Genomic DNA, 27,586 nt, shown 5'->3' with positions numbered 1-27,586 from the left:
CCTCCGCCTCTTGGAGCTTTCGTACCAATGAGCTCGAAGTTCCGTGAGTGACGACATGTCTGACCAATGCAAAGGACAATAAGAGCCTAGGCGGGAGGAGGCCCGCCCCTCGCGGCCTAGGCGACGGCACGAAGCTCTGAAAATGCCGGGTTCATCTTCCAATGACAGCTCCCGGCGTCCGGGCGAGACCCTCCCATACGCCCCGCCCCAATGCCTCACATGACCAATCAAAAAAGTCAAAGGAGTTCCGATTTGCTCCGCCAATCAACTTGGAAAGATCCCTAGGATTGAACTAACCCGGGGAGCTTTTGAACCAACCGGGTGGGGGCATGTGGGCGGGGCCGAGTTCCTAGTGATATTTAAGGAAATTTGCCGCTTTGGGGCTAAAAGTAGAAACCAGTTTAGGGCGGTGTCCTGTATGGGAAATACCCAGATATTAACACAGAAGTTAGGCTTAAGGAAAGTTTCCTACTTAGTCTGAAGCTAGATTGCAGCCCTGCCTCTAAACAGATTGTCAATAGTTGAGTAAGATACTAGCCACCTGCGCTGTTCGGATGTCACAGTATCCCAGCTAGCCCTCTCGATGACTCAGATCCCTTAAACGCCAACTTGGTTAGCTAAAAAGGTAACCAACTCTGTAAATGGTATCTGAGATAATCAGAAAACGAACACCTATTAAACACATACAATGTGCCATGAACTATGTCAAGGACTTTACCTGCATGACCATAATGCCTTGTGAGTTAGAAACTGTCATTTCCATTTTACAAAGAGGAAAATTAAGTAGCCGAAAAGAGAGAAAAGCGTAGGTTTTAATCCCTTTACAGGATACTTTCTGTCCTGGCCGCAGTAATTGTGTATATGACAGTAAATATATGAGGGGTTTTTCTATGTGACTCCTTAAAAAATTTTTTTCTGACTATAAAAAATTATACAAAGTCACTTTTTATAAAAAGATTTTATTTATTTACTTGAGAGAGAAGGAGAACAAGCAGGGGGAGCTGCAGAGGGAAAGGGAGAAGCAGGCTCCCCGCTGAGCAGGGAGTCAGACTTGGGACTTTATCCCAGGACCCCAGAATCATGACCTGAGCTGAAGGCAACCACCCAAGGGACTGAGCCACCCAGGTGCCCCTACAAAGCCACTTTTTAAAATACACGAAAAATGACATTCCTCACCAGAATGGACGCAAAGGAGGGGGGAAGAGAGAAAAAAAATTACCCATCATTCTATCATCTAGGGGCAATCACTGTTACATTTTGGATTATTTCTTTTCCGTCATTTTTCCTTGAAGCTTTTCTACATAGTTCAGATTGTGAATACATAAAATTTGGGGTTTTTTTCCAGTTAACATTTTAATTTGAGCATTTTCCACATTACTTAATATTTAAACATTTTTGAAAGCTGTGTAATATTCCCATATGGATATACCCTGATTTATTTAATCATTTTCATGGAATTCAACATTTAGATTGTTTTTAAGTTTTTCTACATGAATAATGTTGCAGTGAACTTTTTCCCCCAGCATTCCTGTCTGCTTTTTTCTTAAGAAAAACCCCAAAAGTGAAATCACTAGGTTAAAACATGAAGATATTTAAGATTCTTGATAACATATTAAGCCTCCAAATCATTTTCTGACTTTGCAAATGTACATTCCCACCCTAAAATGTACATTTTCCCATTCACTTGGCAATGTACATTTGTACATTTCCCATTGCCAAGTAAAAACAGTGCTTACTTCATCATTTGATGAACTCTTTTTAATGTGTTTTGTTTGCTAATTTGATAACCAAAAGAAAAAAAAAAGTATCTCATGTTAGATTCATTTTCATCTCTTTGATTACTTGTTTTTCCCCAAATGATTACTAGTATTTTTATTTCATCTACTACAAATGATCTATTCATGTCCTTCTGCTGACTCCCAAGTCAAAGATGCAAAACTGTTTTGCCAGTAATTATGAAGACTGCTTAAATGGATTCATCATAACTTGAGAAAAGGGTAAAATAGCAAAGAAAAGGTTTTTCCTACCACTGTTTGTACCCTACAAAAAGAATGTTGGAGCTGGGGCACCTGGGTGGCTCAATTGGTTGGATGACTGCCTTGGGCTCAGGTCATGATCCTGGAGTCCCGGGATCGAGTCCCACATCGGGCTCCCAGCTCCATGGGGAGTCTGTTTCTCCCTCTGACCTTCTCCTCGCTCATGTTCTCTCTCACTGTCTCTCTCTCAAATAAATAAATAAAATCTTAAAAAAAAAAAAAAAAGAATGTTGGAGCTGATAATAACGAGACTTTATCCCTCCACCTCAATGACCTGAGAATATGCATTATTTTCCCAAGATCTCCATCATGATGCCTATGAATAAAATAAAGTCCCTGATAACATGGCACTCAATTGTTCAAGGATTACAACCATGTATAGATACACATATTCACACAGAGAGATGTTTATATGTATACACACAAATTTATGTTTTATATGTTTATATGTATGTTTTATATACATATGTTTCCTATGTATATGTTTTTTAAGATATTATATTTTTAAGTATTTCCCACACTGAACAAGGGGCTCGAACTCATGACCCCAAGATCAAGAGTCCCATGTTCTTCCAACTGAGCCAGCCAGGCACCCATCATATATTTTTTATAATAATATGCAAGGGAATGTACGGGAGAGGGGCTAGAAGAAAACAGGTCTAACTTACTAATGATTGTATTCAGGAGACAGAGCTGTGATTTTTTTCTTAAGTGATTGAGAGAAAATACTAATTTCATAATGCAAAACTCGACCTTTTTTTTTTAATACAAAACCCACAATTAGGAAGAAGTTTTAATTGAAATCATGGTAACTGTTCAGGGAAGGTTTATTAAGCTCAATTGTGGTGACTCAATAAATGAATTGCTTGTGGTGATGTTGCAGTAGAGTTTTTTTCTTAATAGAAAATACCTCTTGGGGTGCCTGCGGGGCTGTCGGCTAGGCGTCCGACTCTTGGTTTCAGCTTAGGTCATGATCTCAGGGTCATGAGTTGGAATCCTGTGTCTCGGGCTTCTCACTCAGCAGGGAGTCTGCTGGGGATTCTCTCCCTCTCCTTCTGCCCCTCCCCACCCCCATGCATGCATACATGCTCTCTCTCTCAAATAAATAAATAAATCTTAAAAGAAAAAAGGAAACATATCGTCGATATAATGTTATTTGTATAGCATGACAAGTAGAAATTGCTCCTGGGAGAAACAGGATCATTTCACCCTGAGAAATATCTTATTTGGAGATAGCTTTCCTTCTCTGAGTTAGACTTTAAAATCAGCTAATAGTGTTACTAGTATTATAGTACTGTTGGTAGTAGTAGTTAGTATCCATGTAACTGCTGCATCAGGTAGTGAATGTGTTAGGTACTCCCTGATAATTATCTCATCTAATTCTTATATGAAAACATTTAAGTTTAGAGTGTCCAAATGTCACACAGTATACCCACACCACCCTCCCCAAGGTGGTCATCCCCTGATGACCCCAAGATCAGGACTTGCATGCCCTACTGACTGAGCCAGCCAGGTACCGGTTTATCCCTCTGTTCTGGTCACACTTCTGCTCAAGAGATATCTTCTTCTCTTGGAAAGCCCTACTTCATATGTTCCTTGCTCTAGAAACCACCCTGCAGAAACCATATACAAACCTTCACTTTTTCTCAAAAGCCCTCCTGAGAGCCATCATAGATAGCCAGTATTGTTATGACCAGTGAGCTGTGGTTTACTGACCTCTAGTGTCTTAAGAATCCAGGCAACTCGACACTTCCCAGGAGACTCTGACTTCCTTTTTCGCAAGATGCATAAAAGCTCATCAGACCAATTATCTGAATAATCCCTTTCCAAAGACCGGCAAGCAGCTCTCTGGCTCTACAATGTTAATATCCAGGGTTAGGCAGCCTGGCAAACACTTTGGGGCTCTCACTAGAGGATGATCTGGTTTCCATAGCAACATTCATTCCTTTCCATGGAGGATTCTATCATCTCTCCTGCCCACTCAGACTTTCCAGAATGAATTGATTTTTGTGACTATAGGTGTTTGTCCTTGATATTCCAAAGACGAAAGACATATTCATCAAAACAAAAAACACAAAACACCACCAAAACAAGACAAAACAAAACCAAACCCCAAAAACCCGACTGCAGCTGAAATACTGCACTGCACCAGCCTGCCTTCCTTTCTTTAAAAATTACATACCCTTTCTCCATTTTGCTCTCTTCCCTAGCCTTATTCATCGTGTTGGGAAATAGGTTTCTCCAACAGAAAACAAACAGATGGTGACTCCATTTTCCTAAAACTGGTTACCATGGGGGCTATGAAATGAAGTTTTCAGCAAGTCTCCCTTAAGCCTGAGCTTAGGGCATGGGTGGCTGACCTGTGGGTTATGATTGGAGGTACAAGAGTAAGGATCATTATCCACATAAAGCTCCCTAGAAAGAGGTCACAACCTCTGAAATTCCACCAGTAACAATTCGTTTGTTTAGGATAAGCATTGCCGTCCCCAGCAATATTCTCTTAAATTGCATATACCTCTGGGAAGAGTAATATATGAGGTTGCTAATACGTAAAGGACTTGGGAAAAATAGGAAGCAGTGCAGAAAGAAGGGTGTAAAAGGGGCTCTAGGGACCACTTTTATCTGCTTCACAATGGCATCTTCTACAAGAGGGGCGGTGCAGGTCCTTGTCACTTACAACACAGAGCCACTGGAGGATGTTCTCCGACGTTTACAATGCAGTGGCGAATTCCCTACATAGCACTGTTCCCTGAAACACCTGCATGCAGTCTTGCTGGAAGATGTTTGAAACCCACACCGTGAAGTGACTAAAACACATCTCTGTTCCCAGCACCATTTATTTAACCCTAGAGTTTCCGCAGACAAAAGGTAGTTTTCCTCTGGGCAATGTGACAAGCACCAAAAAGCTTCATTGCTTTGTTAAATAAACCAGATGACATGAATTCAGCTTATTTCTACTTAGGTTACTATTGCCTTCACTCTTCAAAACACAGAAGAAATTTTTCCCGCAGTTAAATTCTTACAACTGTTACAACCAAAATGCCAGAAAGCTCCATTCCAATGGAGCTCTTACTAAGTGATGTTTAATGGGCCATAATTTGAACATAGAATTATATCCATGCAGTCATTTAGTCTTTGAGTCAGGCCTCCACCTAGAAATGTTGGTTACCCATCGGGGAGGAACAGCTGATATTAAGTTTCACTATGTAGAAGCCTGGAATCACGTTATTGTTACTAACAGGAAATAGAGTATATTAGTCAGTGTTTTAGTCTGTTCTCTATAGAGAAACAGAACCAATAGGGTGTATTGTATAAATATCTGTATAAAATAAAAAGATTTATTTAAGAAATTGGCTCATGCAATTGTGGAGGCTTGGGGAGTCCAAAAATTTGATGCGGCCGGCTGGCAAGCTAAAGATTCAGGAAATATTTGCAATTCAAGTCCAATGGCAGAGTGCTAGGAAACCAGGGAGATGTGATGTTGCAGATGAAGTCAGAAGGCAGTCTGCTAGAAAATTTCCTGTTGCTTCCAAGAGAACAGCATTTTATTTAATGTGGGCCTTCAAGTGATTAGATGAGGCCCACCCACATTATGGAGAGCATCTACTGTACTCAAAATCCATGCATTTAAATGTAAATCTTGTCTAAAAATATCTTCATGGAAACATCCAGTATAATGTTTGACCAGGGATCTGGGCACTGTGACCCAGGCAAATTGATACATAACATTAACCGTCACACTGGGTCACACAGTGGTGGCCATATTCAACAAGAACAGATATCGATCAAACCCTTACCACCACCACCTCCATTCCTCACTGTTATTAATCCTAGACACTGCTATGTCTAATTCATCATTATGTCATTATCTTTTGTCCTTTCATTCAAGGTCCCTAATACCCCTTTTTTCTCTGACTCTCCCTAGTCTCACCTCATCTACCTCCTGCTTCCCTAAAAAGCCCTGCAACCCTTAGAAAATTATCCTGGTCATTTATACTTCAGGATAAATTTAGGGGCACCTGGCTGGCTCATTCAGTAGGGCATGTGACTCTTGATCCTGAAGGTGTGATTTCAAGCCCCATGTTGGACACTGAGATTACTTTAAATAAAATAGAGTAAATCTAAATCATTGTTAACTGTCTTACCTACTTTATCATTGTAAAAGAAAAGCATATTAAGAGGATTTCAAGATCAATAAAGAGCTGAGGGAAGTATTTCTTTTGAGGAAGGGAAAGAAAAAAAGAAAGTGACAAACAAATGAAGGCAAAGAGAAAAAGCCAGATTTTGGAGAAGATGGAAACCAGATAAACTCCAGGGGTCTAGATAATTCATGAATGATCTTTCCAAGGTGTCACCATTGCAGTAAATCAGCGCTCACTGTTTTCTATCTTCCTCAGGATAGTCAAGGTTGCAGCTGCCTGGGAGAGAAGCATCTGACTGAACTTGGGTTCTGTGCTCCTTCCTGGGTCAGGGAATGGCAGGGCACCTTGTCTGACAGTATCCAAGCTGCATGAGCTAGAGGAACTGTGGCCGGTAAAAGGGGGTGTAGATTTCAGCAGCAAAATATTTATTCTCTATTGACTACCACTATAAGAATTGCTCAAAGGTGATGCAGAATCAGCTCCATTAAGATAACCTTGAATATCAGAACAAGGCACAGTTGGGAGGCACAGACACTCTAACAGCCTGGAATAATGTCTCAGAATCCTTCTGCTCCAGCTGGACACTAAGTAAAGTACCTCAAGGGCAAGAGCTCATGTCTATTTTAGTTTCTTTGGTAGACGGACCTGTAGAACTGTATACACAATGCTACTGAACTTAAATCATTTGTGAGATGCTACAAAGGTTGGCTTATCATGGAAATATGTGCTCTAAACAGACACACTGGAACCTCTCCAACAAGCTTATCTTTCCTAGGTGGTTAAGTATTCCTCCCTGTTGAAGAGATTAAAGACATTTTTCCTTGCAATCTATTTTACCTAGTAACAAACCAGTGGTGTAGACATATTTGCATTATTCTCTGGCCTTGAAAATAACGTCAGGTCATTGGACTGAGAACCAGTATCATCTTCTGGATCTGTTTGATAACTCTCTTTGATTTACAGATTCAGAGTATCAAAAAATGTAAGAGGCAGCCATTAAGCTCATCTAATTATACCTCTCACTTTGCAAATAAGGAAACTGGGGCTCAGAGAAGAGATATGGCAAATGAGTTGGCAGAGCATGAAAAGGGACAAGAACCTGTACCTCCAGGCTCCCCAATTCATTCTCAGTGTTTTTGTAGCTTTTGCAAGTTAATAGATCAGAATTCAACTAGTTCTCTTTCCTGATAAACTCCACTGATTTAGTTAACATCGGATTTGCCCAATAAAGCAATGTGGTTCTCAGGCATAGCCTGAGAGTTTATAAAACTGGCCTGGTTTTGTTTCTTCTGTCCCTGGCCCACCATCAGGTCACTTGCTGATTTTTTTTTTTTTTAAAGATTTTATTTATTTATTTGACAGAGAGAAATCACAAGTAGATGGAGAGGCAGGCAGAGAGAGAGAGAGGGAAGCAGGCTCCCTGCTGAGCAGAGAGCCAGATGTGGGCCTCGATCCCAGGACCCTGAGATCATGACCTGAGCTGAAGGCAGCGACTTAACCCACTGAGCCACCCGGGCACCCCACTCGCTAATTTTTATTCTCAATCTTAAACCGCTAAGCGTGCCCACCTCTTCTAATGTTTTCCTTTGCTCATATTGGAACCACTATTTTTTCCTAATCAACTGTGAGAAATGAAAGGTAACAAATCCTATTGTTTCTTGTCTTGTGTAAATACGGAGAGAAATATAAGCTATCAGGGGCAGGGACTAAAAGCATCAGGGAATCTGTTAAGCAGAATCTTCTTGCAGCAGGCTGCTGCTGTTACTATTATTTTTTTTTAAGATTTTATTTATTTATTTGACAGAGATCACAAGTAGGTAGAGAGGCAGCAGGAGGGAGCCGAGGGAGGGAAGCAGGTTCCCCGCTGAGCAGAGAGCCCAATGCGGGGCTCAATTCCAGGACCCTGAGACCATGACCTGAACTGAAGGCAGAGGCTTAACCCACTGAGCTACCCAGGCACCCCTGCTTTTACTATTATTAATTCTAATTTTTATTATCCTCTATTCTGAAGACTCCAGTGAGGCAATGGTATATTAGAAATATAGAGGTAAAAGAAGTAAGAGTGAATTGGGGGCATATTTTATTCAAATTCCGCCCTATTGTCTAAAATGAAACAATACTGGGGAATCATTAAGATTGTTAAAAACATTATCTTTATAAATAAACAATAATGAATTAAAATATAGAAAATAAAGGTAAAGCAACAATTACGATTCACTCTTAAATTTGAAAATAGAGTTTTCCAGGCTACACAAAAGTTAAATATAAACACCAACATTGATAATTTCCAGGACCTAGGTAAACAAGGTTGCCTACAGGGAAAAGCTTGAATCACGCAGAACTTGAATTCAGAACCAGCTTCGAGGGGGTATAGCTCAGTGGTAGAGCATTTGACTGCAGAACCAGCTTCGGGCAGGCCAGTACCCTCGCCGGGTGCTTTTAGGCACATTTGCACATTTCAGTAGGTCTGGAAGCAGAAAGGTAAAAAGTCTCAGAGGCAGAAACTGGGCAAGCAGCAGTGGGCAAAGAGAAGCAAGGCTAAGGGATTAAAACATCTGAGGCCTTGCAACACAGCCAGACGCAAACGGCCAACTGTGACAAGACTCGCAAAAGAAACCCTTAAGAAAGTCGCCAGCGGACAGGTGCTCCGCAGAAATATAGAACACAGGCACCCGCAGCTCCTGCTCAAAATGGCGCCGTCGCCCCGCCCGCCCCTCGGCGGCCGCGGACCCGCGCGCGCCCTGCGGGGCGGGGGACGCCGGGGACGCGTCCGGGCGCGCGCGCGGTCTCACGGCGGCTGCGCGCCTGCGCGAGGGAGGGCGGCGAGCGCGCGCGGGGGCGGGCTCTACTAAGCGCCCAGCTGCAGCCGCGGAGCCGGACATGTCCGCGAAGATGGCGGGCCGGGTGAGTGCCGGCCCAGAACCTGCGGCTCGAGGCGGGGGCGCCGGGCTCGCGGGCACTCCGAGATCCTGACGGCCCCAGGGGAGGGGGCGTGAGTCCGAGCAGATGGGGGGTTGGAGGGGGCGGCAAGCCAGAGAAGGGCTTGAGGGTTAGAGTAGGAGCGGTGACGGGGGATTAGCCTTCCGCAGAAACTCCATCCCCCTAAGGAAGCTCGAGGGGAGGCGACCCCCTCACTACACTGGGTCTCCTGGGTCTCCTTTAATTCTCCCTCTCTATCCCTTGGGGCTTGTTACCGCGTCCCCCAAACCAGCCACAGGATTGTGGCGGTCCCAGCCCCGTCGGACCGGCTCGGGGGGTTTCTCCGCACCCCCTTGCTAGGGCTTATTAGGTGCAGCCGCTGGAATGACTGCGGGGGATCAATCTCCTGCGTTGGGGCTAGGCCTGTGGGAAGGATCATTAGGAACTCATTTCTGTTTCTTTTAAAGTGAAAGGTCTTGGGAAAGGGAGGAGGAGGTGCAAATGACTTTTAGTGTTAAACCCCAGCCATCTGGGGGACCTGTCACTGTCGGAACAGGCAGGAATGTCTTCAGCTGGGAATGGGGATGCTTTTGGGGTGTCGCGTTTTGTTTTTATGAATGACAGTCGCTTTGAATGCAGCAGTCTATGTTGTAGTTCCATGGTTTTAAATTTTACTTCCTCCTTTACCTCTTAAGATCGCGGTGTAGTATGGGTTTGGCAAGGGGAGATAGGGCTGGTTCTGTGCCGTACTGCAGTGTGCCTTGAGCTAAAAGCTCTCTGAGGGATGGATCCTGCCCAGAGATTACACTGGTCATAAACCTGGGGACATTAACTGCGTCACTAGGGGATAAGGATGTGCTTGACTGATTTATTTATACTGGAATATTTAAACAAGTTTGCGTGGATTTATGCTTGCATGCAGATGTCCTATCTAAATGGCCCATCTAAAAGAAAGTCATGAGATGATGGAGTAAGAAGAGACCTTAAAGGTCATTTAATTTGACCTCTTTTCTTTCTATTCTCCATAGGCTCTCCTTTTATCAATGGCTTCTCCCTCTACTCATGCTTCAGATTCTCTTTTTCCCCATCCAAGGAACCCCACTCCTGTGCGTTCACCTGTTCCCACTTAACATACTTAAGCTTCTCCCATCTTAAGACAAACCCTCCCTCCACCCTCACAGCTATCTCCTTTCTTTTCCCATTTTTCAGCCAGGTATTTCCATAGAGTTGTATACATTTATTGTCTTTTATATTTGCTTACCACCTACTCACCCCCCCAGCCCACTGTGGTCTGATTTCTGGTCCTATCAGTCCACTGAAACGTGCTTCTAAACTTAATTGACATTTTTCATTCTTTGTCTGACGTGAGGTCTCCACAGCGTTTGGCATTGTTGATCATAGCCTCCTTCATGGTAAACGCTCTTTCCATGGCTTCTGTGCAGCCTTGCTCCTGTTTTTACTCATACCTCTCTTTTGCAGACTCACCCTCCTCTACGCTGTTATTCAATGCAGATATTCCTCAAGGCTCTCTTCTCCATCTCTCTTCAGGCAGTCTCTTCTAAGCCTACAGCTTCAACTACCATCTCTATGCCAATGATTCTCAGTATTTTACTCCCAGTCCAGATCTGTCCTTTAAGTTCCAGATCAATATGTCAGAATGCCAATTTAAAATCAAGGCACCTCAAACTCTACTGTTCACATCTAAACCCATGATCTTAGCCCACCTAGTTAGTATTTTCCTGTGAATGGCGTCACCGTCCATAGGCTAGAAACCAGTGGGGGATGGGAAGGTGGGGTCGTGGTGTTCATGGTCATCCTTCATACTTCTCTCTCACCACATCCTCTGCCCCCCAGTGAAATTCATCACTGAATTCTGTTCCACCCACCCCCACCCCTTCTCTAAAAGGGTATGATTAGGGCCAAAGAATGTGGAGTGTGCATTGCTGCTTTAAATTATACCCAAATAGGGGCACCTGGGTGGCTCAGTGGGTTAAAGCCTCTGCCTTTGGCTCAGGTCATGATCCCAGGGTCCTGGGATCAAGCCCTACATCGGGCTTTCTGCTCAGCAGGGAGCCTGCTTCCCTTCCTCTCTCTCTGCCTGCCTCTCTACCTACTTGTGATATCTGTCTGTCAAATAAATAAATAAAATCTAAAAAAAAAAATTATACCCAAATAACCCACTGGACTACTTGTCACATGGATTCTGTCATTTTAATATCCTAAAAATCTTCAGTCTGTCCACCTCTCTTCATCCTTATTTCTACCTCATTTCCCCAAACTACCATCATCTGTGGTTTGGACTACTTTGGGAATCTCACTAGAAGTCTCTTTACAGCATTTTCCACATTGATTGTTTCCTCTCATGCCTGTTGCTGTTTAAACCCCTCCCTCAATAGTGTCAGGTTACTTTTGGGAGATCAGTCCAAACTGGGCCTTTAAGGCCCTTTGTGGTTCTACTCCTGCTTCTCTCTACTCACACTGCCTTACTCCCTATGCTCAGGTTATATAAACCATTCAGTTCCTTGAACTTTAGTAGTTTCTCTTACCACAAGGTCTTTGCACGTACTGTTTCCTTTCTTTGTGATGTTCTGTTCCCAACCATTTACCTCCTACTCATGGATCACTCATCTACTCACGGGAAGCCTGTTCTGATCCCACACAAGTCATGATCCTTTGTTAGAAGCTCTTGAAGAGCTCCATTCCTTTCCTTAGAGATTTATCTGTTTGTCATTTTAAATTTATTGGTTTGGTTATTTGTCTTTACTGTTTATCTTCCTTCAAAGAAGAGACCATGTTAGTTTTTCATTCATTGTCATCACTGTGTGCTTTGCACACTGCCTGGGGCATAGGTGCTCAATACCTTTTTGTTTAAAACGAAACTGATCTAATTTCTGAATACTCTAGCAGTAGAGAGTGCATCACCATTAAAGCTAGCCCATTTTAGTGTCATGTTAGAAATGTCTTTTTTTATATGGTGTTCCATGTAATTTTTAGCTGTTTAGAGTTACAAAGAACTAAACACAATTCCTTTTCCGTATGATAGGTTCTCATATATTTGAAGACAGGTTACATATTCGCTCAGATTTTCTCTTTGCAAGTTAAACATCCCCAATTCCTGAAATATTCTGTATTCCAAACTCTTCATCATTTAGGTTACCTTCCTTTGGAAACGCTGTTTTGCCAGTGTTTCTTCTAAAATGTGCCCCAAGTAGAACACAGTGATTAGTGGAGAACATGCTGAACTCCTATTCTCTTAAGCCAGACACTACCATTATTAATACAGGGTAAAATCATATTTGCTTTTTTTCTACAGTAAATCACACTCTTGGGTCATAATGAGCTTGCAGTCAATTAAAACTCTCATATTCTTTTTTTTTTTCTCATATTCTTTTAAAACTGGCTCCCCTACCCCGTTCTATGTATTGTGCAATTATTTTATTGAACCTAAGTACAAAGCCTTACATTTATCCCCTTTACAGTCCTCGTTTTTTTTAGGTCAGGGCCCATCTACTACTTGTTCAAGGTCTTTTTGATTCTTGATTCTTTCATGTTATGCAACATAGTATCTCTTTCTGCCAATTTTGTTTTCACCTGTAGGTTTAAAATCATGACTTCTGTGTCTACATTCAAGTCATTATTAAAAAGGAGATAAGATGGGTCAGAAATAGCCCCTGAGCATGCTGTTAGAGACCTTTCTCTAGACTGATACACATCAATATACTTTGGGTACCATTACTTAAATACAAACATACCTCATCTGATCCTGACAAAACCATCCTGCAAGCTAGGTAGTATTAATATTGTTTTTCTCAGAGATAGGGGCTCATTAATTTGCCAGGTTTACAACTAACAAGAAGCAGGGTCAGGATATGAATTCAGCTCAGTTTGCTACTTATTTCCTGCTTCACCAACTTAATTGCAAGGGTCTAGAAAAGAGTAGATTTACCTTACTCAGAGCTTTTGGAGGTTGATGTCAAAGTTTAATTTTCAAAAACTACCTTCTATCTTTTGGAAAATCTGAGCACCTTTGGCCCATCCTTGATTGTCTTACTTCTTCTGATAACCATAATTTCCTAGTAACTGCTTATTGTTTAACAAATAGAGTTAGCCTTGTGACGCTTTTAAAATAAATTCTGAGTTTCCTTTTTTGGAAGAAAAGCTATTTTGAATTATTATTGCTTTTGGTTACTTTAATTTTGGCATTCTGACACCTTGTAAATGGTATTTATATTCAGTATGTAATTGAAGAGTTTTTTTTTTCCCCTGTATCATTATATCACATGTATCACTGGTAGCATTAGTAACCTGTATATCTTGTCCTTTGCTTTTTCTGGGCAAAAGAGGGCATCATGTTTAGTTCATCTGGGAAATTGGCTGAAGAATAAAATGTGTGATATTATTCAGTAAATAACATCTAGGTCATTAGAACTTGATTAATCCTTAAAATTTCTTGAAGCTTATAATCTGAAAAAGCAAAGAACATGAAAGAAAATAATTTTTGTCATTATCTTCTTTAGTATATATACTATATGAGAAAAAATATGGGATTATAAGTTGGATATATTTTATAATAAATGATGAATTGATTTAAAGGTACTTGATTCCCTTTGGCCTTTCGGAAAGATTGAATTAGGTAATAAGTGCTCTTGGCTGTTTTAAATTTTTGCTGGTAATAAAACAGATTCTCTCATTCTAATTCTTATTATTTATATAAATACAGACTTTTAGTTATATAGGAACTCCCCATACAGATGGCTGCCTTTGCCCCAGGCCTCCACACTATCAGAACTCTTACGCTACAGCTTCTCTGAAATCATAGAATCAGAAGTAGAGGAAAGAAAGAATTTGAAATACAGGCCTTAAATGTTTAGGAGAGCTGATTCTAAGTATGGAGAGGCTCCTTAGTAAAAGCTGCTCTGTTTGGTGTTGCTTCTTGGCTCCTTCTACCACCACCAACACCACCACCACCACCTGGTTACTGAGAAGGAAAGAAGAGAGACTTTCCACATTGCCTGAACTTTTTTGTACCGTGTCTTTTAAAATTGCCCAGAGATGCTGCGCCTGGGTGGCGCAGTGGGTTAAGCCTCTGGCTTCGGCTCGGGTCATGATCTCGGGGTCCTGGGATCGAGCCCTGCATCGGGCTCTCTCCTCAGTGGGGAGCCTGCTTCCCCCTCTCTCTCTGCCCTGCCTCTCTGCCTACTTGTGATTTCGCTCTGTCAAATAAAAACAAAACAAAACAAAAAAAGAAACAAAATTGCCCAGAGATCTGACTTGCTGGAGATTCAGCAGTGCCTTTCTGCAAATAAACATACAGTAATGCCAATAAAGCTAATGGAACACTTTCTTCATAAATTCTTATACCTCCTTGAGGTAATCTCTTGTGAAGGAATAGAAGTAAGATGATGTTAAATAGAAATCTAAGGGAGAGAACTCTTAGGAGTTGAATGAGGTGTAGAAAGATGTCAGGTGATCCTAGAGTCCTGGGATCGAACCCTGCATTGGGCTTCCTGCTCAGCGGGGAATCTGCTTCTCTCTCTCTCTCTCTCTCTCCCTCTGCCTTTCCCCAATGGTCATTCTCTCTGTCTCTCTCAAATAAATAAAATCTCTTAAAAAATTAAAAAAAAAGAAAGATGCTAGAGGTAAAATTGACCTAATCTCACATTTTGAGGAGGGCAGGCTAGTAAATTTCGTATCAGTTAGTATATTGATGAAACTTTTATAGCCTAATGTAGAAATCTAGCCATTTATGTATGTATGTATGTATGTATGTATGTATTTTTGAAGATTTTATTTATTTTAGAGTGTGAGTGGGGAGGGACCGAGGGGGAGAGAGAAGAAGAGGGAGAGAGAGAATCTGAAGCGCACTCCTGCTGAGTGTGGAGCCTGACGTGGGGCTCTAGCCATGACCTGGACATCATGACCTGAGCTGAAACCAAGTCTGACACTCAAATGACTGAGCCATCCACGTACCCCAATAAGCCGAGCCTTTTGTAATATTTTGTGGGTGAATGGCATCTTTACCAAATAATTGACTTCAGGTAGTTTTGGAAGACAAGTTCTGAATGGGGATGGTTTATGTGCAATACCACGAGTCCAAACAAACAATTCAGAATGTTTTGTAGTCTCGTTTCCTGAGGTCAGAGTTCTGCTGTCCAAAGCATATCAGCCTTCTGCCATGTTTGTGCATGTTACTTTAGTGGAGTTTTTAAAAAGTATCTTGAGGGGCGCCTGGGTGGCTCAGTGGGTTAAGCCGCTGCCTTCGGCTCAGGTCATGATCTCAGGGTCCTGGGATCAAGTCCCGCATCGGGCTCTCTGCTCAGCGGGGAGCCTGCTTCCCTCTCTCTCTCTCTGCCTGCCTCTCCGTCTACTTGTGATTTCTCTCTGTCAAATAAATAAATAAAATCTTTAAAAAAATAAAAATAAAAAGTATCTTGAAATGCAGTATGTTTTAGGAACCAAAATTGAACTCTTTATAACACTACTAAATAGCTTCTTTTTGAAACAAAAGGAATTTATGCTTAAAATGGATGTATTCCTTTCTTCAAGTATTTAAAACAAGGTACAAAGGTATAAGGTGAAAGTATACTGTTGGGGATGCCTAGGTGGATCAGTCGGTTAAGTGTCTGCCTCTGGCTCAGGTCATGATCCCAGGGTCCTGGGATCAAGTTCCACTTCGGGCTCCTTGCTCAGCAGGGAGCCTGCTTCTCCTTCTGCCTTCTGCTCCCCCCGCTTGTGCTTTCTCTCTGATGAATAAATAAAATCTTGAAAAAAAAAAAAGGAAAGTATACAATTTTATTCTTGAAAATTCTTGAATTGGCAGAACTGTGAACCCTTGGGAACACCTGCATTGGCAATATACTAGACACTTGCTCCAGTGCAGTTCTTAAGGGTCCATACTCTGGGTGTGGCATCTTTGGTAAGAATCTTGCAATGAGATCCTTTCTCACAATTCAATATTAATACCCCTGAATGGGCTCCTAGGCCTACATTGGGTTGTTTTCAGTTTCTTAGTGATTTTTAAAAAAGATTTTGTTTATTTGGGGCACTTGGGTGGCTCAGTGGGTTAAAGCCTCTGCCTTTGGCTCAGGTCATGATCCCAGGGTCCTGGGATTGAGCCCCACATTGGGCTCTGCTCAGCAGCAAGCTTGCTTACCCCACTCTCTCTCTGCCTGCCTCTCTGCCTACTTGTGATCTCTGCCTGTCAAATAAGTAAAAATAAAATCTTTAAAAAAATAAAAGATTCTGTTTATTTATTTGATTGACAGAGATCACAAGCAGGCAGAGAGGCAGGCAGAGAGAGAGGGGGAAGCAGGCTTTCCACTGAGCAGAGAGCCCGATGTGGGGCTCGATCCCAGGAACCTGAGATCATGACCTGACCCGAAGGCAGAGGCTTAACCCACTGAGCCACCCAGGCGCCCCAGTTTCTTAGTGATTTAATTTCATAATTTCCAACTTATATTTTATGATGGAAACTATTCCTTGCTTGACTGTGTATCTAGAAGCTCTGTGCATTTAAGCAAGTATAAATTATAAACACTTCAAGAGGTTTCAAACATGGGACACCTGGCTGGTTCACTCAGAGGAGCATGCAACTTTTGATCTTGGGGTTTTAAGTTCAAGCTCCACGTTGGGTATAGAAATTACTTAAAAAAAAAAAAAAGAAGAAAAAATCTTTAAAGATTTAGAGCATGCTGAAAAGTACAGCAAATAGCATAACATATATCCATATGTTCACCACCCAGATTTAAATGTTAACATATTGTGAAATTTGTTTCAGAACTTTAATTTTTAGAAATAAAACATTACAGATCCAATTCAATCTCTTTTGTATCTCCTTTTGATTTCACTAACCTTTCCCAGAAATAACCACTATTCTAAAGTTGGTATAGATCCTTTCTGTTCACATTTACATATGTTTGTGCCCATAAGTAATATATTGTTTTGTGTGTTTTAAAAATATATATAGGGGCGCCTGGATGGCTCAGTGGGTTAAGCCTCTGCCTTCAGCTCAGGTCAGGTCGTGATCCCAGGGTCCTGGGATTGAGCCCCGCATAGGAATCTCTGCTCAGCAGGGAGCCTGCTCCCCCACCCGCCCACCTCATGCCCTGCTCTCTGCCTACTTGTGATCTCTCTCTCCCTACCAAATAAACAAAATCTTAAAAAAAAAAACCCAAACATAAAAATACATATAGTGATGTCATATTGTATATTTCCATCTGCAAACTGCATTTTTTAAAAAAGATTTTATTTATTTATTTGTCAGAGAGAGAGAGAGAGTGCAAGCACAATCAGGCAGAGTGGGAGGCAGAGGGGTAGAGAGAAGCAGGCTCCCTGCCGAGCAAGGAGCCCCATGGGGGATTGTGACCTGAGCTGAAGGCAGCGGCTTAGCCCACTGAGCCACCCAGGCATCCCGAAAAACTGCATTTTTAAAATTTAAAATGACATTTGAAATTTAGTCATGTTGTTAGAGAGCCAGTTAATTCTGTTTAACTACTGTATAGTATCCTATTTTGTGCCTATACCACAATTATCTGTTCTCTTATCTGAGGATAATTTAAGTGGCTTCCAATTTTACTTTTTATGGTATACATATTTGTCTATATGTCTCCTAACATACACATGTAAGAGTTTCTTAAGGATGTATATCTTGAAACGTAGCATGTATCCTGTGTAGAATCGCTACATAGAATTGGTGGGTGATGAGTTACCTTTGTCATTACCTAGTTACACCAGTTTGCACTCTTGCCAGCAGTATTTGAGTGTGTGTTACTCACGTCCTTTTGAGTACTTAACATTGCAGACATTTTAGTTTTTACAATATGATAGGTATAAACAATCTTATTGTTTAAATTTGCGTTTTTGTGGGGGCACTGGGTGGCTCAGGCAGTTAAGTGTTTGCCTTCCACTGAGGTCATGATCTCAGCGTCCTGGGATTGAGCCGTACATCGGGCTCCTGGCTCAGCGGGGAGCCTGCTTCTCTCTCTCTCCCTCTGCCCCTCCTCCCCCTCGTGCTTTTTCCCTCTCTCTCTAATAAAAAAATAAATAAAATCATTAAAAAAATAAATTTGTGTTTTTTTCCTAATTACTAGTGAGATTGAGCTATTTTCTTATTGGTCTTTGGGATATTCTCTTCTTTGAATCCCCTTTGTATAACCTTTACCTATTTTTACCTTTTGGCTTTTAGTATTTTTTAAAAAATTGATTTTTAGAGTTTTCCTTTTGGGAGGGGTAAGGTATGCTTTGGAATCTTAACTCTTATGTAGTCGTAAATAGCTTCTCCCAGACAGTGGTGATCTTTTCGTGTTTATAGAGTTTTAGACTTAAATTTCATTTTGCATTTTGCATTTTGCGTTTTTTTTACCTTTATGATTATTGTGTTTGCGTGCTTTAAGACAAATCTTTTTTTTTTTTTTTTTAAGATTTATTTATTTATTTGAGAGAGAGAGAGAGAGCATGGGAGGGCCAGAGGGAGAGGGAGAGAAAGAATCCTGAAGCAGATCTCCCACTGAGTGTGGAGCCTGATGCAGTGCTTGATCCCAGGACCCTGAGATCATGACCTGAGCTGAAAACAAGAGTCAGCTGCCCAACCAACTGAGCCACCCATGTACCCCAAAAGAAATCTTTTGTTTTAAAAATTTATTTGACAGAGACACACACAGCGAGAGAGGGAACACAGGCGGGGGCATGGGAGAGGGAGAAGCAGGCTCCCCCCTCCCCAAAGCAGGAGCCCATTGTGGGGCTGCATACAGGGCTGGATGCGGGGCTTGAGCCCAGAACCCCGGGATCACGACCTGAGCTGAAGGCAGAGGCTTTAACCCACTGAGCCACCCAGGCACCCCAGGACCTCAGATTCTTAATGGCTGAGCTACCTACCCAGGTGCCCCCCTCCTTCCCCAAAAGAAATCTTTACCTACCTTCAAGTTAAAAAGATTTTCATCTTAAAGGTTTAAAATTTTTGTTTTTACAATTTGGTGTTTAATTCATCTGGAATTTATTTTTGTGTTTGGTGTGAATTGGGAAGCTAATTTTATCTTTTCCTTATGTATAGCCAGTTGTCCCAATATCATTTATTGAGTCCATCTTTTTTTTCCACTGATTTTTTAAAAAAGATTTTATTTGTTTATTTGACAGATAGAGATCACAAGTAGGCAGAGAGGCAGGCAGAGAGAGAGGGAGGAAGCAGGCTTCCGGCTGAGCAGAGAGCCTGATGCGGGGCTCGATCCCAGGACCCTGGGATCATGACCTGAGCTGAAGGCAGAGGCTTTAACCACTGAGCCACCCAGGTCCTCCTTTCCACTGATTTTTGATGCTCTCTCTGTTTTATAACCACCTTAAGTCTGACTCAATTGTGGTTTATATTCTGTTTGCCTATATGTGCACCAATGCCACTGTTTTTTGTTTTTTTAAGAATTTATTTATTTATTTGACAGACACAGCGAGAGAGGGAACACAGCAGGGGGAGTGGGAGAGAGAGAAGCAGGCTTCCCACGGTGCAGAGAGCCGGATGTGGGGCTTGATCCCAGGATCCTGAGATCATGACCTGAGCCGAAGGCAGACACTTAACAACTGAGCCACCTAGGCGCACCCAATGCCACTGTTTTAATTAAAGTAGCTTTAATATTATATTAAATGTATATCATGTTATATATTTTATAATAATTGTATTATTTGATGTTATATATATTGTATGATAGCTTTAAAATTATTCTTGCTTTATGCTAAAATTATTCTTAGCCCCTCCTTATTTTTCTTTATTTGGCATTTCTTGACCCTTTTTCATGTGAAAGTAATCTTTCCTCTATTAAAAAATATCTTTAAATTTAAATTAATCTTTATTGGGGTGCCTGGCTGGCTTGGTCAGTAGAGCATCCAACTCTGTCTCAGGGTCATGAGTTCAAGCCCTGTGTTGGGTGTTGAGATTACTTAAAAAATCTTGAGGAAAAATATTATCTTTATTGCTATTCATTTTGACCTACATTTTTCCGTATGTTTTACAAGAGCAGATAAAAGATTACTCTACAAAGCTGATTTCCTTTTCTTTCTTTCTTTTTTTTTGATGTTAAGCCAGAATGTACTAATAATTTATCAGGACTTTGTGCTGTATGGATTTGAAATCAAATGAATTAGCATCAGCTGTTTGTGAGTAATGCAGGGTATTTTGGTCCTTTGCTAAATTCAGAATGAAGTGCTAAAGTTCTCACGTGTTTTGCACTAGCCATATAGATCTTTACTAATGGAGAAAATGGGAAAGTTATTAAAGTAAGAAATAAGTTGTCATTTTTGAAATCCAACATTCACTTATTTTTAAAATCCCTAAATAATAAAAGAATATTTTAGGGTTCTGCTGGTGGAATATCTAAATACTGTAAAATGTTTTTAGTGTTATGTGCATATGAACATTTTCTTACTTGATTGACAAGCAATGAAAATAGCAATTATCACTAATTCTGGGTCTTCCAAAAAACATCAGTGCGGGGGAATTAAAAACATTTAGTTATCTTAGTTACTTTTCTCCTGCAGAATAATACTGACAACATTTTGTGAGATAATAGAGGATGTGGTTCTCATGTATGGAATAGCGCCTCTTCCATGAAGTATTACTTGGTGAATGATTGTTAAGTGAATGGATGAACATTTATTTCTAAATACCTTAATAAAACATCATTTTAGACAGTGTAGTTTGAATTTTAAATGTTACATTCTCTGCCAAGCTATTGGCTACTGTTCTGATTTATTCTGTTATTCAGATCAATAATATGGCATAGATCTAACTTTAAACAGCTGCTGGATTTCATGCTAGTCTTTTTTCTCCATGTGCTGATATTGAGTCAGATTATTGTTTTTATATATAAAACCTTCTAATCAATTTACTACTTATCAAGCACAAAATAAACTTAACTGTATTTATCATGTTAAGTGATGAAATGGTCTAAGGGCATTATTGAAGCCTCTTTCCCACATTTCTGTTGTAGAAAGAAAGGAACCTATGGGTATTTCTGTTTTTATGAAGTTTATTTCTCCTTACTGAGTACAGTGATTCTTTTTTCTTTCTTCTTTTTTTTTTTTTAAATACAGTGATTCTAAAAGGGGAATCTGCAGACCAGCTAATACAGTATCTCTGGAGAACTTATTAGAAATGCAAATTTTCAGGCTCCACCACAGGCTGATTAAATTAGAAACTCTCCTGGGGTCCCCTGCAATCTCCTTTAACATATTCTCCAAGTGATTCCGATATACGCTAAAGTTAAGAACCAATGACTTGGTATATTTTGCTCTCCAATTTAGTTCCTTAACAAATTGCTGAAGATATTTTTCCCATATTTCTCTCCAAATGTATATTCAGCCTTGTCATTCGAGATTTCAGGATTGTTTTCTTTTCTTCCCTTTAATACCTTAAACTGTATCTGATTTTCAAACATTTAAGAAAGCATAGTTATTTCCTACAGTACAGTGAATTTGGTATTCTAAGTGATCTTCCTATAGAAACAATTTAAAATGCTAGATGGCACTGCAACTATAGTTAAAAATAATATATTGTATACTTGAAATTTGCTGAGAGTAGATCTTAAATGTTCTTTACCACACTCAGAGAAAACTGTAACTTTGTGAGCTGCTGGATATATTAATTAGCTTGATTGTGGTTATCATTATACAGAGTATATGTATATCAAAACACTACATTGTACAAATTAGGCAAAATTCCCTAAAGCTGAACATATATGTGTATGCTATGACCCAGCAATTCTCCTGGAGGCTATGTGTGTATGGACGTGTATATCCAATAGACATGCATACATATTTTATTCAAAAGACTTGTACAAACATGCTAATAGCTGCAATATTCATAATTAAAAACTAGAGACAACTCAGATAAATAATGGTGGCATATTCATATAATTATATACTATAAAAAGCAATGAAAATGAATGAACTAGTGTTGCATGCAACAGTGGATGAGTTTCACAATCAAAACATGGGGGGATAGGGCGCCTGGATGGCTCAGTTGTTTAAGCAACTGCCTTTGTCTTGGGTCATGATTCTGGAGTCCCGAGATTGAGTCCCATGTCAGGTTCCCTGCTCAGCCGGGAGACTGCTTCTCCCTCTGACCTCTCCCCTTTCATGCTGTCTCATTCTCTCTCTCAAATAAATAAATAAAATATTTTTTTAAAAAAGTTGAGGGATAGATGTCAGACACAAAATTGTACTACTGTACAGTTCTGTTTATATAAAGTTTCAAAAATAGACAAAACTATGTTTCTTGTGATAGAAACAAGATACTGGTTATCTGAGGCGCCTGGGTAGCTCAGTGGGTAGAGCCTCTGCCTTCGGCTCAGGTCATGATCTTAGGGTCCTGGGATTGAGCCCCACATAGGGCTCTCTGCTCAGCAGGGAGCCTGCTTCCCCCTCTTTCCCTGCCTGCTGCTCTGCCTGCTTGTGCTCTCTCTCTCTGTCAAATAAATAAATAAATAAAAGATTTTTGAAAAAGATACTGGTTATCTGTAGTTGGGGGTGAAGGGCTAGTAACTAGGAGGGGGAAGTATGGGAGGCTGGTCACATTCTCTTTCTTGAACTCAGTGTGTTCACTTTTTAGAAATTGATTAAGCCAAATACTTTAACGTACATACTCTTCTGTAGGAATGTTTTTCTTCAATAAAAGTTGATTTAAAGAAATGGTAGTTCTTTTTCTTAAACTGGGGTGAGGCTCTAGGCTTTTTGTTCTGATTACCTCTCCAAAGGTTCTTCTCTTCCTCTTCACCCTTCAAAAGAACATAGGTGCTAAACTTTCATCAAGATGTTGGGAAATAAAAAGAGAGCTTCACAAACATTGTTTTCATTTCTTTAACATTTGGAGATAACTTTTTAGAGTAAGAGCACTAAGTTACTGAATAAGAATATCTTAAACTAAATGGTATTTTACAGTTTTGAAAACACCTTCACAGATCTTTTCTTGATAGATCCTCAGAGCAACCTTGAGTTAGCACTCTAAATTCAGTTCAGCAAGCAAAATTCAACAGAATAATCCACAGCTCACATTATACTTACTGGTAAAAACTGAAAGCTTTCCCTTTTAGGATCAGGAACGAGATAAGGATGCCTGCTCTTGCTACTTATATTCAATGTGATATTGGAGGTTCTAGGTAGGCAGTTAAGTAAGATAAAGAAAAAAAAGTCTGCAGAGAAAGAATTCAATTTGCAGAATGGTCTCGTATATAGGAAACCCTAAGAATTTACAAAAAATGAATCCAGCAAGGTTGCTGGATACAAGATCAATATACAAAAATTAGTTGCATTTCTATACACTAGCAATGAACAATCTGAAAATGAAATTGAGGGAAAAAAATCCATTCACAATAACATCAAAAAGAATATAATACTTATGAGTAAATTCAACCAAGTATAAGACTTATACACTAAAATCTAAAAAACATATTGAAACAGATGAAAGACCTAAATAAATGGAAAGACATCTTGTGTTCATGGATTGAAAGACTTAATATTATTAATATAGCAATACTCCCCAAATTGATCTATAAATTCATTGTGATCCCTGTCAAAATTCCAGTGCCTTTTTTCCGGAAATGGATAAGCTGCTCCTAAAATTCACATGGAGTTGCAAAGTCATTGAATCCACAACAACTGGATAAAGTAAAACAAAGCTGAAGGATACACACTTGACTTCAAAAGTTACTTACAGGGGCGCCTGGGTGGCTCAGTGGGTTAAAGCCTCTGCTTTCGGCTCAGGTCATGATCCCAGAGTCCTGGGATCAAGCCCCACATTGGGCTCTCTGCTCAACAGGTATCCTGCTTCCCCCTCTCTCTCTGCCTGCCTCTCTGCCTACTTGTGATCTCTCTCTGTCAAATAAATAAATAAAGTCTTAAAAAAAAAAACCTTACTACAAAGCAATAATAATGAAGATGATGTGATGATGGCATAAGGATAGTGTTTTATTTATTTATTTATTTATTTATTTATTAAAGATTTTATTTATTTATTTGACAGACAGAGATCACAAGTAGGCAGAGAGGCAGGCAGAGAGAGAGAGAGAGAGAGAGAGAGAGAGAGGGAAGCAGGCTTCCTGCGGAGCAGAGAGCCCGATGCGGGGCTCTATCCCAGGACCCTGAGATCATGACCCGAGCCGAAGGCAGCAGCCCAAACCACTGAGCCACCCAGGTGCCCCAAGGATAGTGTTTTAAAACCAGTGGACTAAATTTGTGGTCAGTTAATTTTAACAAGCATGCCAAGACCATTCAATGGAGAAATAATAGTCTTTTTAGCAAATGATGCTGGGACAACTGGATATCTTCATGCAAAAGAATAAATTTGGACCCCTACCTCACACCACATACAAAAAAATTAACTCAGAATCAATCAAAGATCTATATAAAATTCTTAGGAGGAAACATTGGTAAAAATCTGCATGACTTTGGGTTAAACAGTAATTTTCTTTTAGCCATGACAAAAGTGTAAAAAAAATAGCTAAGTTGGACTTCATCAAAATTTAAAACTTATGCATCGAAGACAACTATCAAAAAAGTGAAACGACAATCCACAGAATGGGAGAGAATATTTGCAAATCATATATCTGATAAGGTATCCAGAATATATAAAGAACTCTTGCAACTATGTTAAAAGACAACTCAATTTATAAACAGCCAATGGAAAAATAAAAATCAGCAAAGCATTTGAATAGACATCTTTACTAAACAGATGTGCAAATGACCAGAAGCATGTGAAGAGATGCTCAACATCATGGTCATTAGGGAAATGCAAATTAAAACCACAATGAGGGGCCCCTGGGTGACTCAGTGGGTTAAGTGCCTGACTCCATCTCAGCTCAGGTGTTGATCTCAGGTTGGTGCCTTTAAGCCCTGCATTAGCTCCATGCCCAGCATTCAGAAAAACAAAACCAACTACAATGAGGTACCACTTCACATCCATTAGGTTTTGTGATTAAAAAAAAGAAAAAGTGTGGGTGCACATGTAGGGAAATTGGAACCCTTATCCTCTGCTGGTGGAAATGTAAACTACTACAGTTATTATGTAGAATAGTTTGGCAGTTCTTCAAAAAGTTAAACAGAATGACTCAGCAATTTTACTCCTAGGTATATGACCAAGTGAGTTGAAAGTACGTTTATACATAAACTTGTTAGATGGATGTTCATAGCATGGTTCATAGTAGCCAAGAAGTGGAAATAACCCAGTGTCTATCAGGTGATGAACAAATGTGGTCTGTTCATACAGTGAATGATCTGGTCACTTGCTGCAACATAGAAAATCTTGAAGACATTATACTAAGTGAAAGAAGACAGTCATATGAAGATGACAGATTTTATGATTTTGTTAATATGAAATGTCCAGAATAGGCAAATCCATAGAGAGAGTTAAACTAGTGGTTATCAGAGGGTGAAGGAATAGGGGAATTGGGACTAACTACTAATAAGTACAGGATTTCTTTTTGGAGTGTGCTGGAAATGTTCTGGAAATGTTAGTGGCGATGATTGCACAACATAGTGAATATAGTAAAAACCACTGACGTGTATACTTCAAAATGATGAATTGTATGTTATATGAAATTATCTTAGTCTCTTTGGGCTGCTGTAATAAAATGCCAGAGACTGGGGTACTTTAAGTAACAAATTTATTTGTCACAGTTGTGGAGGCTGGAAGTCCAAGATCAGGGTGTCAGCAGGTGATGAAATGGAACTATATTATGTGCTTGAATTATATTGGAGGTGCCTATAAGTTGAAAATATGCAGTCTCCAGGTTATTCACCGTAAAATTAGAACTTTTTTCTCTTCTAAGTATGCATTATTCCGAATGAATCCTATTAAAAGATCATTTAGAGAAAAGTAATTTTTCTTGTGAGAAACAAAAGCAGTAACTAGAGTGAGGCAGATACAGCTGACCTTTGAAGAACACAGGGGTTAGGGACATTGAGAGTTGAAATTCTACTTAAAATTTTTGACTCCCCAAAGTCTTAACTTCTAATAGTCTGTTACCAGAAGCCTTACTGATAAATGGTTGAATAACACTTATTTTGTATGCTCTGTGTATTTTATACTGTATTCTTAATTATGCTGGAGAAAGAAATGTTAAGAAAATCATAAGGGGGGCACCTGGCTGGCTCAGTTGGTAGAACATGAGACTCTAGATCTTGGGGTTGTGAATTTGAGCCCTATGTTGGGCATAGAGTTTACTTGATTATAAGAAATATATATATAGGGGCACCTGGGTGGCTCAGTGGGTTAAAGCCTCTGCCTTCGGCTCAGGTCATGATCCCAGGATCCTGGGATCAAGTCCCACATCGGGCTCTCTGCTCAGCGGGGAGCCTGCTTCCTCCTCTCTCTCTGACTGCCTCTGCCTACTTGTGATCTCTGTCAAATAAATAAATAAAAATCTTTAAAATATATATATATACACACATAGAAAAAATCATAAGGAAAAGAAAATACTTTTATAATAGTGTAATGTATTTATCAAAAGCCTCATAGAAGTAGAGTTCAAACCCATGTAGTTCAAGGGGTCAACTGTAATGTTAGATTTTGGTAATAAGAAAGAATTGTGGGCTGGAATGCTTGCAGGTATGTAAAGCCCTTAAAACAGTGCCTGACTCATAATAAAGTTCCCCAAACATGTTATCTATTGTTATTAACACTCTTCCCACACCACTGCCAAATGGCTAGTTGGTTGTCTCAACACCAGTATTGAATAGTTCCTCCCCACTCCCCCATTCTCAGTCTTGTATATTAAATTCTCATGTACATCTAATCCTGTTTCTGGGTTGGTGGTTCTACTCCATGAACTGTTTGTTTTTGGACTGCTACCATCTAGTTTTAATTACTGCATATAGCATGTTTTGATGTCCAGTAGGGCCAGTTTCCCTCGTTCTTCCTGAAAGTCTGCTTGGCTACTTTAACAAATTAAAAAAAATTCCCTCCCATTTCCTCTACTGTATTTTACTTGGCAGTTGCAGTTTAGATTGAATTTACGAAGGATCCATTGGGATTCTGCTTATAATTACATTACATTTATAGGTTAATTTGGAGTTCATGATACCCTTACAGTATTGAGTCATTGCATATAGTAACATCATATTTCTCTAAGTTCATATGGATATTCTCTTATATATTTCCATGGGTTTTCTTTATGAGAGTCTTCAGCATTTTTGCTAAGCTTTTTTCTAGTACTTTAAACATTTTTTTCTGTTGTAGTTGGCACCCGTTGTGTATTTCCTATTTATAGCAGTTTCTGATTTTATGTATTTGTCTGCTTAGATAGGCATTAATTTTCTTCAAAAATAATATTTCTCCAAAAATTTTAAAATTCAACAAATACTTGGGAGGCCTGGGTGGCTCAGTAGGTCAAGCAGCTACCTTCGGTTCAGGTCGTCATCTCAGGGTCCTGTGATCTAGCCCCACACTGGGCTCCTTGCTGCACAGGGAGCCTGCTTTTCCCACTGACTACAGCTCCCCCTGATTGTGCTGGC

At 40.1% G+C, this 27,586-nt stretch overlaps 1 protein-coding gene across 2 annotated transcripts in view; it reads left to right on the top strand.

Moving 5' to 3' along the window:
• The first annotated feature begins 8,957 nt into the window (after nt 1-8,957).
• NSF (N-ethylmaleimide sensitive factor, vesicle fusing ATPase) overlaps nt 8,958-27,586 on the top strand; it is a 150,629-nt gene continuing 132,000 nt past the window's right edge. For both annotated transcript variants that reach the window (XM_032320088.1, XM_032320087.1), the window contains exon 1: nt 8,958-9,082. In XM_032320088.1, the coding sequence (XP_032175979.1) occupies nt 9,059-9,082 (24 nt within the window). In that variant the 5' untranslated portion in view covers nt 8,958-9,058. The remainder of the gene's footprint in view (nt 9,083-27,586) is intronic.

This window comes from Mustela erminea, chromosome 18 (assembly GCF_009829155.1).
Source record: "Mustela erminea isolate mMusErm1 chromosome 18, mMusErm1.Pri, whole genome shotgun sequence".
Lineage (NCBI taxonomy): Eukaryota > Metazoa > Chordata > Mammalia > Carnivora > Mustelidae > Mustela > Mustela erminea.
Note: the sequence above shows the minus strand (reverse complement) of the source record. Positions and strands in the feature narration are given on the sequence as shown.